We start from the raw sequence: 17,932 nt of genomic DNA on the forward strand, positions 1-17,932 counted from the left end.
AAAATGTACTCTAGTTTGTAGACGCTATAACTTTTGCGCAAACCAATAAATATACGCTTATTGACATTTCTTTTACTAAAGACATGTGGCTGAATACATTTTGGCCTAAATGTATGACTAAAATTTAGTTTATTCGATTCTTCTTATAACAAAAAGTAGAAAATATATATATATTTTTTTTTTTCAAAATTTTCAGTCTTTTTCCTTTTATATCGTAAAAAATTTAAATTGCAGAGGCAATCAAATACCATCAAAAGAAAGCTCTATTTGTGGGAAGAAAATGACGCAAATTTTGTTTGGGTACAACACTGCATGACCGCGCAATTACCAGTTAAAGCAGTGCAGTGCGAAATTGTAAAAAGACCTCTGGTCCTTAGGCTGACAATTGGTCCGGGGCTTAAGTGGTTAAGCAGTAGACCGACCCTACATACTGCAGATCTACTTGTGTAATGTACAAATGTTTTTATTGAAAGCGGACCTTCAGTAATTTTTTTCAACTTTCCAACTATTAAGTCTTCTGTGCTTGTTATTTTTTTCTGCCAGTAAATACCTTATAAAGCCCACTTCCTGTGTGTCTGGTAAAAAGCCTAGTCTTATGACATCATGCACAGCTTTCTCTCTCTCCTGAGAGTTTTCCAGGAAAGAAGAGGGGATGGAGCCATAAGAGGGCCAATGAGAGCTGCAGAGCTGGAGGTGTGTGTCTGTAAATCTAGGAAGTAAACAGGCAGCTGCCCACAGTTAAAATGGATGCAGCTAGACTTAGTGGAGGGAGATTTCTGTTGAATATTTGGTACATACATATACATACACACACACACACATATATATATATATATATATATATATATATATATATATATATGCAAAGTGGTTGGAGGGAAGTTTCAGAATGGTAAAAATGTTTTTTATTACAAATTATGTGAGCAAACTGCAGTTCCTCTTATGTGTTAAAATTTTTACTTGCAACTCTTGAATCTCTGCTGACAGAACAAAAGAAAGGAAGTCCTGTATTGTACAATCCCAAAGGCAGTAATGATGGCCTTCCTACATGCATAGATTAGCAGATGTGCAGGATAGATGAGAAAAAGTTAAAGCGGTATTGAACCCAAAAAATATAATATATTGGAGCTTGCCAATCATTAGATGTGGGGGCTGATTTCATTTTAATTTTTTTATGCTTTTTAACCCGATGTTATGGCCAGTAAGGTTGTATTTACACAGCAACGCAGGGCTGCCAGAGCGATTCTCTGTTGCTGGCTGTGTTAGGGGGCAGTGTAGTGCATAATCCAGCGCATCACACGGCTCTGCTTTTGTCTTTTCTTGCACAAACTGTATTTGAAGTGTAAAAAACATACACAATATTAGTGGCAATGTACAATGTGCTGTGTTTCTGTACATTGCTCTGTGATTCGGCACAGCGTGCTGCAATAAAATGCAGCATATCTGCATTTTAACAAAGCCCTAGGCCGTGTTGCAGTGTGAATGGGACACATAGGAAACAAATGGCATCTTTGGACAGCAGAATTGTCAGTCTGGGGTAGGGAAGTTTTAGATGTACTAGCAGATTTAAATAAACTAACGTCAAACTCCAGCTCACACTGCAATCGTATAGTTACAGCGTTTTGTTTCCTTTTTGGGATAAAGGTTTTACACAAATAAAAGCAGATCATTGTAAGCACCCCTTGTCAGTGATTAATGGTTTGTTTCAACACCCTGATACATTTACAGGAGAGCTTGTTCTGTGGAGAAACAACAGACAAATCCCCAATGAAAATAAATGAAGAAAGCCTAAAAAAGAAAATGAATGCAGCCATCACATCTAAGAATTGGTAAATGACAATATAAAAAATGTTTGGCTTTGAATTTAATACCACTTTAATTCACAGGTCTTGCCATTTGTTTCTGAAGACTGCAGGCCCCAGTTTTTTTTACAAATGCAACATATAAACTGAAACATGTTACTGCTTTACTCTCACCTAATGAAAGCTTACCATTTGAGAGCTATTGCCAGGGAGTGCCTGGATCTCATAGTGAATGGCATGCCCATTTTGATCTACAAGGTGGTACTGTTCAGCAAGGGCTGATATATGGTGGTGGGCACTGTCCTGAAATAAAGGAAACACAAACAATTAAGTGTACACATTATCCCAAATAACAAGGACAATACTTAGGCTCTTATGCATACAATGTATATGATAGAATATTGTCTTTTTTTTCTTATCATGTTTTGCTCTTTAATCCCAACAGCAACTAAGGCTGGCCATAGACCGAGAAAATTTCTTTCCTGCGACCACAGACAGTGTTGACATGGGAATCCCTCCTGCAAAGGCACTGTGTTCTCCCTGTGGCAGGGCAGGGCAAGCTGTCCCCTCTGGGAGAACACAGTGATTATTGCTATCTGCTATAACAGCCGCTAGCCATAATTGCATGTACAATCTGGCAGGCTGGTTGTACCCAAGTTGATCGATCGATCAACTTGAGTACATTCAGCCTGCCCATACACAGTTTAAATCTTGGCCGGTTCCGGCTGAACCGCCCGAGATTCAAACCATCTATGGCCAGCTTAATACCAAAATGATAATGAAACATGCAGGCTATGGCATTTTATAATTTATTAAATACCACACGGGGTATTTTATTTTAAAAGGAAGAGAAGTGTATCAAACATTTTCAAAGCAATCGTACAATAGGTAATGCACACATATCCGGCACAAATGCAAAAATAAAGCCTTCAGGGTAAACATGGCTTGGTATGCAATATTAATATCCAAATTACACAAAGTAAATGATGAAATGCAGCATAAATAAACAGCTTCAGTCAGTCAGATAAGTGCATGGAATATGTCACAGGATTCTGATTAGCATGAGGTCCAGATGTGACAAACCAGGCATAGCCAACCAGTTGTCCCACACCTTTGCAAATTTAGTGGGACATCCTCTATGTTGGAAGATAGCACGCTCAAAGAGTAGCGTGTAAACCATACGTTGGACCCATTCCCAATGGGAGGGTGGTCAGACTTCCAATATTCCACTATAAGCTTCCTAGGCTTGAACATGGCCCCTAGAAATAGCCGCTTTGGTCTGTTCTGTTGACTGGTATTGTTCTAGTACACCTAGTAGGCAGGATTCAGGGTTTTACTTGACATCAGTAGAAAAGACTGAATTTATGGACTCTAACACTCATCCAGTATCTATGACATTTTGAGCAGTGCCAGAGAATTTGGATGAGGTCGCCATGGTCCCTGCAGCATTTACTACAAACAGGCGTCTCCAGAAGTCCCATCTTTAGCAGGAGTATAATGGGCCTAAAGTAAACTATATAGCGGAGTCTTTGTGACACATATAGAGAACATTTCTGTAGGTCCTCTTATTAGGCACCTACATCTTTCTCCCACATTCACAGGGGCATTTTAAAATATTTAATGAAGTGAAATGCTTGCCAAACATTTATTTTCTATGTTTTGGATAGAAAAAAAAAAAAATGTCTGCCACCTTTTAAAATGTTTATAAAGGCAAAACTTTTTTCTTTAATTTTGCGTTATAAACCTCAAGTGCTGTCGTTGTCCCTGCGGGCAAGATTCACCCTTCTATTTGTCCTGCTGATTACTGTCACTGAGAAGAAAGTGACAGGAAATCACAAATTGTTGAAAAAATATCCCCAGTGAGACACAGACAACTAAAAATAGTGTGACAGAGGTTTTAATTCCTCCTTACTCTATCCCAGGGGTCTCCAAACTTCTCAAACAAAGGGCCACTTTATTGTCCTTCAGACTTTAGGAGGGCCGGAATTTGTGGCCAGTAGGGGCAGAAAATGTCACGGGCTCCGCATCATCTCCATTCTCCTCCCCTCTATTGATACAAGAGTATTTAGCTAGTTGTTCATCTTCCATTTGCAGATACACCACGTGCTTTCTCCTGATGAGCGTCACCAAGCCACGAAACGTGTCGAGCTAACAACTGACATATACCAATATATTACAGCTCTAACACTCTCTATTATTTATATATTCATACCATCATATTATGTGACAGGGACCAGTAAGGTCACAGACAATGCAGATGTGACCTTGCAACTGTGACATATGGTGGGCTCTGTAACGCTATCATGTTACCCATTTTTAACCATGTTATTACCAGTTACCACTGTTTTAGGAACTGATGCCACGTTTAATGTGTAATGCTATTTGTATGTATATGGAAATTATGTGTGTAATATTTACGGAATATTAAATATCTAAATTTCCACCATTGTATTAATTTCAACCACATGCTTCGTTCAAAGTCCCTCCCTCCTGCTCCTAATTTTAACAATATCATTGCCAGGGATGGAGGCACACGACCTTACCAGGCCATGGCCTCATTTAAAGCCCCAATGTTTCCCCTCTCCCTTTTCCCCAATTTTTGCTATCCAAAAAAAAATTGGTTGGAGTTCTACTTTAATCTTATTCCAATGAATATAAGTTACTGACCTCAGCTTCCAGTTCTGTTTCCTCTGCCGGAGTGTCTGCATTGGTGCAGGTGATAAGCAGCTCTGTAGGGTGTGTCACTGTGTCATATTCCAATCCACTGCTCTCCATTTCCAGGTCGTCTGGAACAAAGGATAATATATGATCAATCAATATATAATTCTTTATTTTCACATCATTCTCAATTAGTATTGGGCTGTTAGTGATTACATGTATGAGGCCCAACATGGGTGCCTGGTGATTAGCTGCCAGCACCAGCCCCATTGAAAGCAATGGAAGGCTGACAGCTCTGAAAGCTGTTTGTGTCCAGGGCTGCTCATTTCCAGGTATTCACTCCTTCAGCAATTACATACAAACCACTGATCAGCTGCAGGAGCTGTAATCCTCTCATTGCTTTTAATGTTGCTTCTGCCTACAGCTAATTGCTGGAAACCCCTGCTGTGTCTCAAAGCTGCAGTATGCGATCCAAGGCACTGTGCTTCTGATTGTCAGTCTTATGAGATGTGGTGGTGTCACTACTGTGTTGCTCGCTAAGAATGAGCTCAAGTCCAGGTTGAATTCAACTCAACCCAAACCCAATTCAGCCTGAACCAATAGGAAACTGTCACATGACTGCAAGCCACCTGCCCAGTCAGCTGTAGCTGTGGAATTACTTGCCTCAAAGTTGTGCTTAACAAAGGTGCAGGGATGCTGGTGACATCAATGACCTAATATTGCCACATGGCCATATTTGGTCAATTATAGTGTCCAAATATAGATACGTGGCTATATCTGGTCAACTAGATTGTCCATTTTTGGCCATATTAGGTCAATTATTTTACCAGTATCCCCATCTCTTTGTTGCAAGGTGGAAAATTCCAATGGCATAAGTGGCAGTTTTCCTGAGTTCACCCTTAGTGAGCAACGCAGTAGTGACTTCACCAAATTGGCCCAAACCTTTGCTTATCCTTTTGCTCACTGTTATCCTTGCTGGAGCTCTGACATAAACAAATCCTTGCCTTTACCAAGATAGCCACTTCCACACAGAAACACAGTGAAGAGCAAGGCATGGTAAGTCATTAATACAATACTGATGATTAGTCCTTTGTCCTCTCCCTGTCCAGTTCTACTTTAAATATATATCAACTTTAAACAGAACTGTGGCCTGCTAGGCTGTTGGAAAGATTCGGTCTCAGGAGGAGCGAAACCAAATTAATTTTGCCTAGGACAAAAATAACTCCACTTTTGCTCCGTTTGCTCCACTATGTCCTTTGGATACTGATTCTGCGTGGGAGTGGCTGGTTTGTGACTGGGAGTGATCAATTGGTGTTGGGATGAGAAAAGTTAGAGTGTTTGTGTCCCTTTGGAAGTACTTAACCTTTGTAGAGAATTTTACCAAAACTGACATTTCAATTTCTGGGGATGCCTAAAATTTGAATTGTATCTTAATGCAGATTTCTTGAAAAATCAGTGAGCCAATCACTGAAGCAGGATATTATATTTCTGGGGTCGTCCTGTAGACCAACTGTTCACAGAACACCTTCAGGTTGCCATACTGCATTGAATTTTTCAGCGGCTGCAGATTGAAGAGCTAAGGTAAATATTTAACAATAAATGTAAATTATGACTTGTGTAGTATTTGCATATTCTATTTATTTATTTTTTCTACAAAAGTGGCCTTACCCTTTATGGATGACCCTGGGTGGGGACATTATGAATGTAGCTGTACTAGACTAGTAACAGATGTGCCTATAAAAAGAGCATTTATTGGAGTGCGTTTTATTTTATTTTTTCCATCTGTACATTTCAATAGAGAGCAAACACAGGCTTTTTCAGCCAGCACTCTGCTTGTCCGTTGATGATGGCGAGAGGCATAATTCTGGAGCGGTGCCATGGATTTGGGATGTCTTAATCAGCAGTTATCCTTCATTCTAAACTAATAGCAAGTAAATGCTACTTAGTTGCTTTAGGTTACTTATCTTTCCCCTCCTATATATAGGCAATGTGTTTATGTATGTGTCACATCTATTGTAAGTATACAAGCAGTCTTAGAGCAGACAAAGGAATTGGGTTGTATACCTGTTACTGTCTAAAGGCATGTGTCAGCTGGATGTCATATGTTACCTAAATGGAAGATGAACAAGGAAAACATTTGAAGAGGTTATGAAAAACTAAAAAGAATGGAAGGATGGCTTCTCTAAATTACAGGTCCACTGGTAGTATTTCTGCATGTTTTCCACACAGTATGCCGTTCCGTGGTGTCTGTGGGATTCAGGATGTAATTTGGATTGCCATATTTAGAAGAAGTTTGCTTCTTTTTTAGACATAATTAGCCAGAAATGTCTGCAGGGAATTTACTAAACTGGAGAAGACAAACCCTGGAGCATCTGTACATAGTAACCAATGAGCTTCTAGTCTCAGGTTGTCCAGCTAAAGTGGCCCTGTATCTATTTTTCATGAAACAGTTTCTGGTGCCCTGCACACACGGTCGGACATTCCGACCACAAAATCGGTTGGATTTTAGACGAAACTTGTGTTGCATACACACGGTCGGACAAAGTTGTCGAAAAATCTGATCGTTCGGAACGAGGTGACGTATGTTGCAAACAACGGGATTACGTAGAGGCTATTAGCCAAAAGCTTTGGTCTCGTAATTTAATCTGAGCATGCGTGGCACTTTGTCCGTCGGAATTCTCTACAAACGATCGGAAAAAGACCGATCGGATTTTGTTGACGGAAAATTTTAGATCCAGCTCTCAAACTTTTTCTGTCGGAATTTCCAACAACATAATCCGATCTGACCTTTTCCTTCGGAATTTCCGACCGTGTGTACAGGGCATTAGTGTTTTTCTGCCTCCTTGTAAAGTTTTCCATGAGCTCCTGGAACTCTCCTTTTCCCCCCTTAAACAAGCAGTGCCACGCAAATTGTGGTCATATGCATTCTACACATCCCATAGTCCATCTTGGGAGAAAGCAAGGGAGGGGGCTATACTCCTGCTTACAGTGGGACCATATAGAACAATTGTAGCCACCCTCTAACAGGAAGGCAGATCACAGCAAAAAAATAAGAAATTTGGAAGTTTGAAGGAGGCTGAAAGCCATAGGAAACACTTTTTTGGGGTTAGAAAAACATATTTGAATAGAATCTATTTTTTAAACCAGCGTTTAATGTCACGTTTAAGTTTTAGAAATAAAAGCTAGAAGCTGATTGGTTGTCAAGTGCAGATTTTGTCTGCTCCAGGTCTTAGTAAGTTCCTTCACTAGTTTATTCTGCCTTTCTCTGGATTCAAAGAGCAGCAACTCTTTAAAGTGATTGTTAACTCACTTATAGAAAATCATCCTATCTGCGCTCTAATATATCAATAAACGTGCCTGCGTTATGTAAAAAATATGCTTATCTGTATCATTATCATGGTGGCGCCCCTCACTTTTCAGCAAACCATATTGGTCGACCTCTAATTACTAGTATAAGAATTTTTTATTTTTTTTATTTCAGGATCTATTCAATAGTTTGGAGCTGCTATAAGGTTTTCGTAAACCAATCAATATACGCTTATTGGGATTTTTTTGTAAAAAAAAAACATGTAGCAGATTACATATTGGCCTAAATTTAGGACGTTTGATTTAAAAAAAAAAAATGGATAGGTTTAATAGCAGAAAGTAAAAAAAATTATTTCCCCCCCCAAAAAATAAATTTTTTTGTTTATATAAAAAAAAAAAAAAAAAAAAAAAAAACAGAGAGGTGATCAAATGTCACCAAAAGAAAGCTCTATTTGTGAGGAAAAAATTACAAATTTTGAGTGGTTAATGCCACTTTAATGTCTATAGGGAAATCCACCTTCCCTATTTGTCCCAAGAACCGTTATCACTGAGGGTTTGGCCCCGCTTACACCAGTGCGACTTGTAATGTGATTTGGACTTGTCAAATCACATAACTACTTAAGCCCCGGATCATTTTGCAGGCCAAAGACCAGAGCACTTTTTGCGATTTGGCACTGCGTCGCTTTAACTGACAATTGCATGGTTGTGCGGCATGGCTCCCAAACAAAATTGGCGTCCTTTTTTTCCCCACAAATAGAGCTTTCTTTTGGTGGTATTTGATCACCCCATGCGGTTTTTATTTTTTGCGCTATAAATAAAAAAAGCGACAATTTTGAAAAAAACACTAGTAAGAAGAGCCGGCAACACTGTAATCCTTGAAGTGTCGTTTATTGGTACATCAGAGTGATGTACCTTTCTTCTTTTCCAATTAAAAAAAAAAAAAAAAAAAAAAAACGCATTATTTTTTACATTTTGCTATAATAAATATCCCCCAAAAATATATAAAAAAACATTTTTTTTTCTTCAGTTTAGGCCGATACGTATTCTTCTACATATTTTTGTTAAAAAATAATCGCAATAAGCGATTATTGATTGGTTTGCGCAAAAGTTATAGCGTTTACAAAAAAAGAGGATAGTTTTATGGCATTTTTATTAATATTTTTTTTCGTTACTGCAACATTATGGTGGACACATCGGACATTTTTGGGACCAGTGTCATTTATACAGCAATCAGTGCTATACAAATGCACTGATTCCTGTGTAAATGACACGGCTAGCTGTTTTTGACACATCACTGATCTCTGCTCTAATCACAGGAAGCGGAGATCAGTGACACTGTCACTAGGAAGAACAGGGAGATGCTTGTTTACATTAGCATCTCCCTGTAGGACGATTGTGGGTATCCCCGCGGCGATCGAGTCTGTGGGACCTGCGATTGGACTCATGGCGGTCCCGACCGGTGCGCACGCGATGGCACGACGGCAAATTTAAAGGGACGTACCTGTACACCCATTTGCCTGTCCGTGCCATTCCGCCAACGTATATCGGCGTGCGCCAGTCGCCATGTGGTTAACAAGTTGCACCCTATTGTTGGCAATGGAACTGTTCAAATTGGTGTGATGCCGGCTTCTCCTGCACTATTTTTGGCGATTTTAGGTGTGACTTGCTTAGACATCTGTGCATGAAGTCTCACGGATGTCTGCCAAGTCACACCTGAACATGTGGCTTTGAAATCTTGCAACTTCAAGCAAAGCCACACAATTTCTAAGTCGGATTTGAATACTGTAGCTGCTGACTTTTAATATTAGGACAGTCTCCTTCCAAGAATCCAGCAGTGTCTTCACCGGAGCCAATATTTCTGTTGGCTATCAGGTACTGCAAAACATGATGCGTCTCTATTTGGGTTGGCTTTGGGGGGGAGGAGAAGGGGTCTCAGCAAGAAATTTGCCACATGTACCCATTCCCCCTAAAAAGGTGTCAAATGTGGCAGCAGGGAGAAGTCAGATAAATGGAGCTTCCCCTTTTGGGTGGAGCTCTGCTTTAAATGAAATTGTAGGCAGTTTCTAAACCAGGAACAGAGGGGAAACCTTCCAATGGGGACACTAGCAGTTGTGACTACCAAGGATTTTCCATCACTTCCTGTTTTGGTTATGAGACAGGAAGTGATGAGTAATCTCCCCAATGGGGTTCAGATAGCAACAAAATCACAGGGTTACCCATGCCTTACTCTATCCAAAATATAGAAATAGCTTGGGCTTCACTGCTACTTTAGGAGTAATCTATTGCGGTCAGATCTGTTCAGATTGTTACCCATGTGGCACAGTGGCCATAAATGCAAGTTTATTAACACGAGATGAGGAAGTCTCCATGCAGCGAGTGTCTGACTGATTTCCATGTAGAAGGCAAAGGACTTCCTGGCCACCCAGCACACACCCTACACCCAGTCCCATAAGCATCCCTTGCACCCAGCACACCGCCATGTTTGATGACTACTGAACAATAACACATGTACACCGACGACCCCCACACAGCACTCAGGCCGACCTCCACCCGGCCCCACAGCGATATAAAGGGGGAGGGGAGTCATCCAGTCACCCAAGGAGAAAAAATTCAAAACGAGTCTACTCAACCTCGTCTTGGCTTTCGCAGGCACCACCATGGAGACCAGGACACGCCCGCATGCGTAGAAGGAGCAGAGCCAGGCGGCGCCTTCACTTCCGGCCGCCATATCGCCGTGGAACGCAATCCGGAAGTATGTGTCAGCTGGGCTGTAACACACAATGCAACCCCAAAAAACAAAGGAAAGGCTCCACATGGGGCTTTACAACATGTTTATTTATGTATATTTTTCATTATGGGTGTTCTTTAAATCTGAAGTTGAATTAAACTAGTTGAACATTTTACGTGCTAAAATATGTTACTAACGATACAAGAAGTTAGTGCCTACAATGGTAATCCTGTGTAATATATATAATCCTAGCTAAACGCAAAAGGAAAATTTGGTGATGCAGGATGTTCGTGTTGTGGTCCTTTAAGGTCAGACCAGACGAGTTGCTGCAGATCGATGTTTTCGGCTGACAGGCATGCTCCGTGTAACACGTGGTTGACTGCAGCTGTCTGATCGAGCAGGAGGAGGAAAGATCTATAGCCGCTGCTTGATCATTTGGAATTCCCGGCAATGGCGCAGATCCAGGCTCGATTCTTCACCCAGAATAAGAAGTGAGTTCGGAATTTGTGTACATTTATTATGACATTTTATATGAATGTGTGTCACGGCCCAGGTACATGGATGCTGCTACTGATACGTTTTTTTCCTTTTCGTTCCAAGATCCGATAACAAAAAAATAAAAGTTTATATGGAAGAGAGTCCATTTAAAGATGTTTTCTGAGCTTAATGTATTTATTTTATTATATTCTGTAAGCGATGCAACCCACTTGAGCACTGTTTTTGTAATCATTGGGCTGTGTAGGTTTAAAGTAAACCATTTTGGAGGGTGTATGAAGGGAACCCTGTCAGTTTTTGCCACCTGGGTCCCGTTGGGGAGACTTTCCTTCACTTCCTGTTCAAAGCAAAAACAGGAAGTGAGAGAATTCCTCCCAAGTGACGAAGGCGTTCATCACCAAAACTATTGTCCCCATTGGTAGATTTCACATCTGTTCTGGTGACAACTTGCAAAATGTGTGATTTTTTTTCTCTTGCGTTTGTTGATAACCATGACAAATAGAGGGCAAATCTGCCTGACAGGGAAACGTACAACATTTAATGTGGAACCCAAAGGTGGAACTTCTGCTTATCCACATAGCACCCCCCACATCCGGTGCCACAATTGGCAGCTTTCGTGGGGGGAGAAACAGGTACCGGTCTTTGTCATGGAAACCATTCCCCACTTCCAAGAGGTAGGGCACCATCTCTCAGAAGTACGGCCCCTCTGCTGCCGGACCAATTAGAAATTGCAGCGTGCTTCGCGCATGCACAGTAGGGAACCAGCTGTGAAGCTAAAAGGCTTCACTGCTGGGTTCCCTGAACTGGAATGGTGGCGGATGCATTTGACAGCAGATCCAAAGATCGGTTTGGGTGCCAACATCGTGGGCTCCCTAGACAGGTAAGTGTCCATATATTAAAAGTCAGCAGCTACAGTATTGGTTCAGGTGGTGTCAAGCATGAGGATGGGAGTGTCATGGTCTGGGCCGCAGGGCAATAGTCCAACATAACGACCCCAAACACCCCTCCAAGGCAACCCCTGCCTTGCTAAAGAAGGTGATGAACTTGCCAAGCATGTCAAACCCTATTGAGCATCTGTGGGGCATCCTCAAATGGAAGTTATTTTGAGGAGACAGCAAATTTACACAGTTATACAAACTGTACACTCCCTTTACATTGTAGCAAAGTGTAATTTCTTCAGTGTTGTCACATGAAAAGATATCGCAAAATATTTACAAAAATGTCGAGTGTACTCTTGTGAGATACTGTGTGTGTGTGTGTGTGTGTATGTATGTATATGTGTAAAATATATTATACTTTTTTTTTTTTTTTTTCTCTTTTGCAATAAACTGATATTGTTATCCTCTCTCCTTTTATTTTAGGTATGAAATCGATGATGTCCCATTTTCTATTCCAGCTTCCTCTGAGATTATAGACCTAAGCAATGTTGTCAATAAAGTACTTGAAAGCAAAAATGGTATGTTATGCTTCACCTTTTTGATTTATCAAATTTGAGATAACTTGTAAGCATATTGTATATCAATAATGATTTATCTGTTGTGCTGTTACAGAAGATCACAAACATGTGGAGTTTGACTTCCTGGTCAAGAGCCAATTCTTGCGGCTCCCACTTATCAAGCATATGGATTCAGAGGGCATGTCTACAGTGAGTAATTGCATCCTAGTCTTGATATGGGTTGAGTGTACTTACAAATAGAATTTTAGGGCAATCTTGTTGTTCAGCTTGCTTGTGAACACTGATGCTTGAAAGTTATGGCTTTCGCTTGTAGACACCACTGTAGTCTGTAGAATGTTGTCTTCATCTGTTTAATACTGTAATCGTATGATAGTTAAGGTTGAACTGGATGGACTTGTGTCTTTTTTCAACCTGGCTAACTATGTAACTATGTATTATAGTGTTAAAAAAGTAATTGCACCGGGACAAATGCTGCATTCATGTAGTGTACTGTTTTTGTCTTTCCCATGTTTTTGTCTTTCCCATGTGTGATTGTATAAGGTTCCACTTATACTTAAGTGGTAGATCTTACATTACCAGTTCAGCCCCGGAAGGATTTGCCCCCTTAATGACCAGGCCATTTTTTTGCAATACGGCACTGCATAGTTTTAATTCACAATTGCGCGGTCTACATATTTTTGTTAAAAAAAAATCGCAATAGGCGTATATTGATTGTAGACACGACAACTTTTGCGTAAACCAAACTACCGGCTAGGTTTAGAGAAGTTTATTTGTTTTTTTAAATAATTTTTGCCAGTAATGGTGGGGCTGTGACATTGCCGCGGACAAGTCTGACCGCAATTAACACTTTTTGGGGACCAGTGACATTATTACATTGATCAGTAAAAATGACACTGACAGGTAAGGGGTTAACACTAGGGAGCGATCAAGGGGTTAGGTGTGTTCTAAATGTAGATTGGATGGGCTACTAGGAACATGATGGAGATCGCTATTCCTGATCACTAAGAACAAAATATCTCTGACATGTCATTAGGCAGAACATGAAATAACCTTGTTAACATAGGCTATTCCCCAAAAAAGAAAAAAGAAAGGGCCAAAAAGGGGCTGGGGAATCGCCAACCCCTGGGACTTTTAGGGTATCAAAACATTAACAAAAGGTTAAAATAATATAACTTTATTAATATTATGCAAAAAGATTTTTTTTTTTGTTGGATATAGATTAAACATTCATAAAAACAATAATTTTGCCTATTGGTGCATGAACAGGCGTGTTAACAAAATTGACCAAGATTTCAATTAACCATACAGGAAAAATGAAGAGGAGAGCTGCAATCATTCAACATGTTTCGCCCGGATTGGGCTTCTTCAGGAAAATTATTTGAGCAGCCAGAGAATTGGCACAAAGTTGCGAGAGACTCCATGTGTCAGTAACCAATTTTCATAATATCAGTTAGAAAAGTTGAAGTACAGCATGGGATCTGTATTCGCTCATAGTTGAGGTAAAAAAATTAGGAGAAATATATGTCGCTTATTTTGGGTCTGGGTAATTTCATTGAATCAATAGGGTTAGCAAAAAAGTTCTGAAAAGCTTCAGTGATATGTCAGGATCATCCAAGAAAAAGGATGTTTTTAGTAGCAGATTTGAGAATTAATACTTTTTATTGCAAAGGGGTTCACATAAAAAATAAACGTTCAGTCCCATCAATTGCCAGGTTGGTGGTCTAGCTGTGCACTAGGGGTTGGTAAATAACGTTGAGGGCCCTAGGAGAGTTTAATCTTTTTCTCATCGCAGGAAAAAGTGTTGGGAAAGTCCAAGCATTCAAATCCACCAAGTCAGAGGAAATGTCCCTCCTGCAAGAACCCCCTTAGAGATTCATGGCAGAAGGCAATGTGCAGGTCCTGTATTAAGGACTTGGTTGAAGCGGAAACTGCCCAGCAATACAAGGACTTGTTCTCTTCAGTGAAGAAATATACAAGCTCACTGAGTTCAGTCAAGTCCGTGCTGGTACAGAGCCCGGTAGTCCAGGTTGAGCCCCAGCATCCACCATCCAGCCCAACGGCATCCTCTTCCAAAGCAGTGAAGGTTGTGGACTCAGGGCATGAGGCAGCAAGTACTCTTCCCTCCCTCAGGGATTCAGAGGAGGAGGAGGAAGACGATAGCTTAGCCTCTAGGTACAAGCGATCTTTGGAGGAAGTGGACGACCTTTTGAGAGCGATCTACGCTACCCTCGAAATCCAGGAGGAGAAGGTGCAACTGTCGGTTAATGATAAAATGTACCAGGGACTGGATGACACCAAACGGAGTATTCCCAGTCCCATAGAATCCTCTTGGAGACCGGAAAGGAATAAAAGGACTCTGAGTGAGGCCCCTTCTTTTCCAAGACCCTTAGAAGGTTTCCCTTCGAGGATGAGGAGTCCGATGTATGGAATAAGAAGCCACGGGTAGATGCTGCATTCTTGCAGGTATCCTGACGCACAGACCTAGCATTCAAGGACATGGGGGTGCTGAAGGATGCAATGGATAAAAGAGCAGACTCCCTCCTGAAAAAACGCATGGGATTCCACATCAGCCAGGCTCAAACCCGCTATGGCTGCCACGGTTGTCGCAAGGAACCTTGAATGCTGGGTAGAGAAGTTGAAAAGCCACGTAGAGGCAAGCATATCACGGAAAAAACTTTTGGAGTCCTTTCCATTGATACTGAAGGCAATAAAGTACATGACTGATGCATCTGCTGAATCAGTTAAGATGTGAGCAAGATTGTCAGTGCTGGTTAATTCAGCCAGATGTGCTGTCTGGCTAAAATCTTGGTCTGGTTAAGCTGTACGGCTTGCCCTCCTCATCCTCGGGAAGAGCAGGTGTTCTCTTCAGATCTGCCCCAGACCAGCCCCCTAAAAACAAATGACTTTTACCCCAGTAGGGGGAAGATTGTCTGTCTGCCTTTCACCTACAGTGGAATAAAACAACTACAAGCCTGTTTGTGAAAAACGTCATCTCCAAGGGATGCAGTCTGGAGTTATCAGAGACACCCCCGAGCAGATTCTATGTTATGGCCCTGCCAAGGGATCAGGAAAAAGCTTCTGCAATGATGAACCTGCTGCAGGATCTGATTCAACAATAAGTGATTATCCATGTTCCAAAAAGTCAGGAAGGCCGAGGCTCCTATTCCCATATCTTCCTGGTAAAGAAACCTTCAGGGAAGTATCTGTTGATTCTGAACTTAAAGATCCTGACCAGATTGATCAGCTACAAACATTTCAGGATGGACACGATCTATTCAATCATGAAATTACTGACTACAGACTGTTTCATGGCATCCCTAGATCTAAGGGACACCTATTTACATGTCCCCATAACTCCAGGTTTTTCAATGCTTTCTACGCCTGGCCCTCAATTTGGGGAACTCAGTCTGGTACCTCCAATTCAGAGCTCTGCCATTTGGACTTTCGTCCTCCCCCTTACTCTTTACAAAGATAATGGCGGAACCTCTGAAGCTGAGAGGGATTTCAGTCATCCCATATCTGGACGACCTGTTTTTTTTTTTTGTTTTTTGCAGACTCCAAAGAACAAGTCTTGACAAATCTCCAGGTGTCTCAGCTCAAGGACTTGGGGTGGCTCTTGAATCTCGAAAAAGCAAATCTAGAGCCCACACAGGAGATGAAGTTCTTAGGCTATACCATAAACTCTGTGCTTCAAAAAGTTTTTCTGCCACAGGAGAAGAGGAAGTAGATCCAATCTGCGGTGAGACAGGTTCAGACGAAGCCTTCTCACGGCATTGTTGCCTGTTATTCAGTGGGCCAGATTACATTCTAAGCCCCTCCCAGATGAATAGCTTATAAAGATGGTCACACCAGCAGCTGCTAGAAAAACCGATCAAATTTACTTCAAACGTAAAGCGGGCACTCTGGAAGTAGAGGAATTCAACCAACCTGGCAAAAGGTCTTTCCCCTAGACAAACGTCTAGCAGATGCGAGCTCTTGGCTGGGGAGCCCATCTGGATGGTCAAACCTCTCAGGGGACCTGGTCCAAAGCGGAAGCCCCAAAGTCCTCAAATTGGCGGGAACTGAAGATGATCTTTCTCGGTCTCCTATCCTTTCAACATGTAGTAAGGGGACAACACATTCAGACCTACTAAGCAGGAGACTGGTAGAAGCAGAGTGGAGCCTGAACCAAGAAGTTTTCTTGATGATCTCTGAAGCTTGGGGACAACCTCAAATAGATCTGTTCACCAGCCAACACAACTCGCAAGTACACAAGTTCTTTCTCCACTGAGAAGACCAGGCAGGCATAGATGCTCTCGCTCCTCTGTGGCATTACCAGTTGTGCTACGCGCCCCCCCCTTTCCCCTGATACCACTAGTTCTAAGGAAATTCAGGGAGGAAAATAGCAATCTGATCCTGGTCACTCCCTTCTGGCCAAAAAGGCCCTGGTTCGTGACACTACCAAACCTGGCCACAGAACCTCCATGGAAGCTGCTGCCCATGAAGGACCTGCTAACGGGGTCGGTGAACCGTCCAGAAGCAGACCAACTACATCTAACTGCTTGGTTTCTGAGGAAGACTTCCTGAAAGCCAAGGGACTGTCGGATACATTTAGTGAAGACCCTACTTTCCAGTAGAATAGAGGTAACTCGGGCCATATACCTGAAAGTTTGGGGGAAAAAAAATGATTTCCTGGTGCACTTCTAAGGGCCTCCAGGTCAAAAGTTTAGTGTCAGTCTTAAAATTTCTCCATGATGGAATGGAGAAGGGGCCGGCACCCAGAAAACCCAGGTGGTGGCTTTTTTTTTTTTTTTTTTTTGGGTACTTGCACAAAGTAGGCCAGTAGCCCTCAGTTTTTTTTTTTTGTTTGTTTGTTTTTTTCCAGTTGGGATTTGTCTGTTTTATAGGGTCTCGCGGGAGCTCTGTTTGATCCCTTTACAGGAAGCATCCTTACAGAACTTGGTTCTTAAAAAAACTTCTGGTAGCCATCACGTCTGCAAGAAGAGTCAGCGAGCTTCTGGCCCTGGCAGTCATCCCTTTTTTCTGAAGTTCTTTTCAGACAGATTAATTCTTCGAAAAGACCCAGCGTTCCTACCCGAGGTTTCTTCGACCTTTCACCCCTCACAAATAGTCCTGCCCACTTTCTCTTCAGCTCCTGCCAATTCAGGAGAAGAAGCTTTTCACACACTGGACGGGAGGAGATGTTTGTTACACTTTCTAACAGTCATTAAGAATTCAGTAGGTCGAACGCTCTTTGTGATTATTTTCAGGCTCGCGTAAAGGGGAGAGCTTCCAAAAGCGTGCTGGGCAGATGGCTTAGATTGGCAATCACGGAGACCTACAAGGCCAAGGGAGAATTGCCTCTCGGGTATTGCTGCTTATTCTACGAGATCATCTGCAGTTTCCTGGGCTGAAAGGGCCAGTGCTACGCCTGAACAAATTTGCAAGGCTATCACTTGGTCCAATTACTCAACATTTCTCCGACTTTATAGGTTGGACTTGCCTTTA

At 41.6% G+C, this 17,932-nt stretch overlaps 2 protein-coding genes across 4 annotated transcripts in view; one reads left to right on the plus strand and one right to left on the minus strand.

Annotated features, from left to right (window-relative positions):
* The window catches only part of CARF (calcium responsive transcription factor), an 88,908-nt gene extending 78,422 nt beyond the window's left edge, over positions 1 to 10,486 (minus strand). For 2 of the 3 annotated variants that reach the window (XM_077448581.1, XM_077448579.1), the window contains exons 1-3: positions 10,397 to 10,486; positions 4,470 to 4,588; positions 1,992 to 2,105 (exon numbers count right to left, since the gene is read on the minus strand). In XM_077448581.1, coding sequence (XP_077304707.1) covers positions 1,992 to 2,105; positions 4,470 to 4,577 — 222 coding nt within the window. In that variant the 5' untranslated portion in view covers positions 4,578 to 4,588; positions 10,397 to 10,486. Of the gene's footprint in view, positions 1 to 1,991; positions 2,106 to 4,469; positions 4,589 to 6,524; positions 8,054 to 10,396 lie in introns of those variants that run through there. The other variant, XM_077448580.1, reaches the window with a different exon arrangement.
* Positions 10,487 to 10,794: 308 nt separating this feature from the next.
* WDR12 (WD repeat domain 12) overlaps positions 10,795 to 17,932 on the plus strand; it is a 41,835-nt gene continuing 34,697 nt past the window's right edge. Inside the window, exons 1-3 of the mRNA XM_077448582.1 lie at positions 10,795 to 10,985; positions 12,351 to 12,445; positions 12,540 to 12,634. Of these exons, the coding sequence (XP_077304708.1) occupies positions 10,945 to 10,985; positions 12,351 to 12,445; positions 12,540 to 12,634 (231 nt within the window). The 5' untranslated portion in view covers positions 10,795 to 10,944. The remainder of the gene's footprint in view (positions 10,986 to 12,350; positions 12,446 to 12,539; positions 12,635 to 17,932) is intronic.

Source organism: Lithobates pipiens, unplaced genomic scaffold (assembly GCF_037356315.1).
Source record: "Lithobates pipiens isolate NorthernLeopardFrog02 unplaced genomic scaffold, aLitPip1_a1.2 Scaffold_22, whole genome shotgun sequence".
NCBI lineage: Eukaryota > Metazoa > Chordata > Amphibia > Anura > Ranidae > Lithobates > Lithobates pipiens.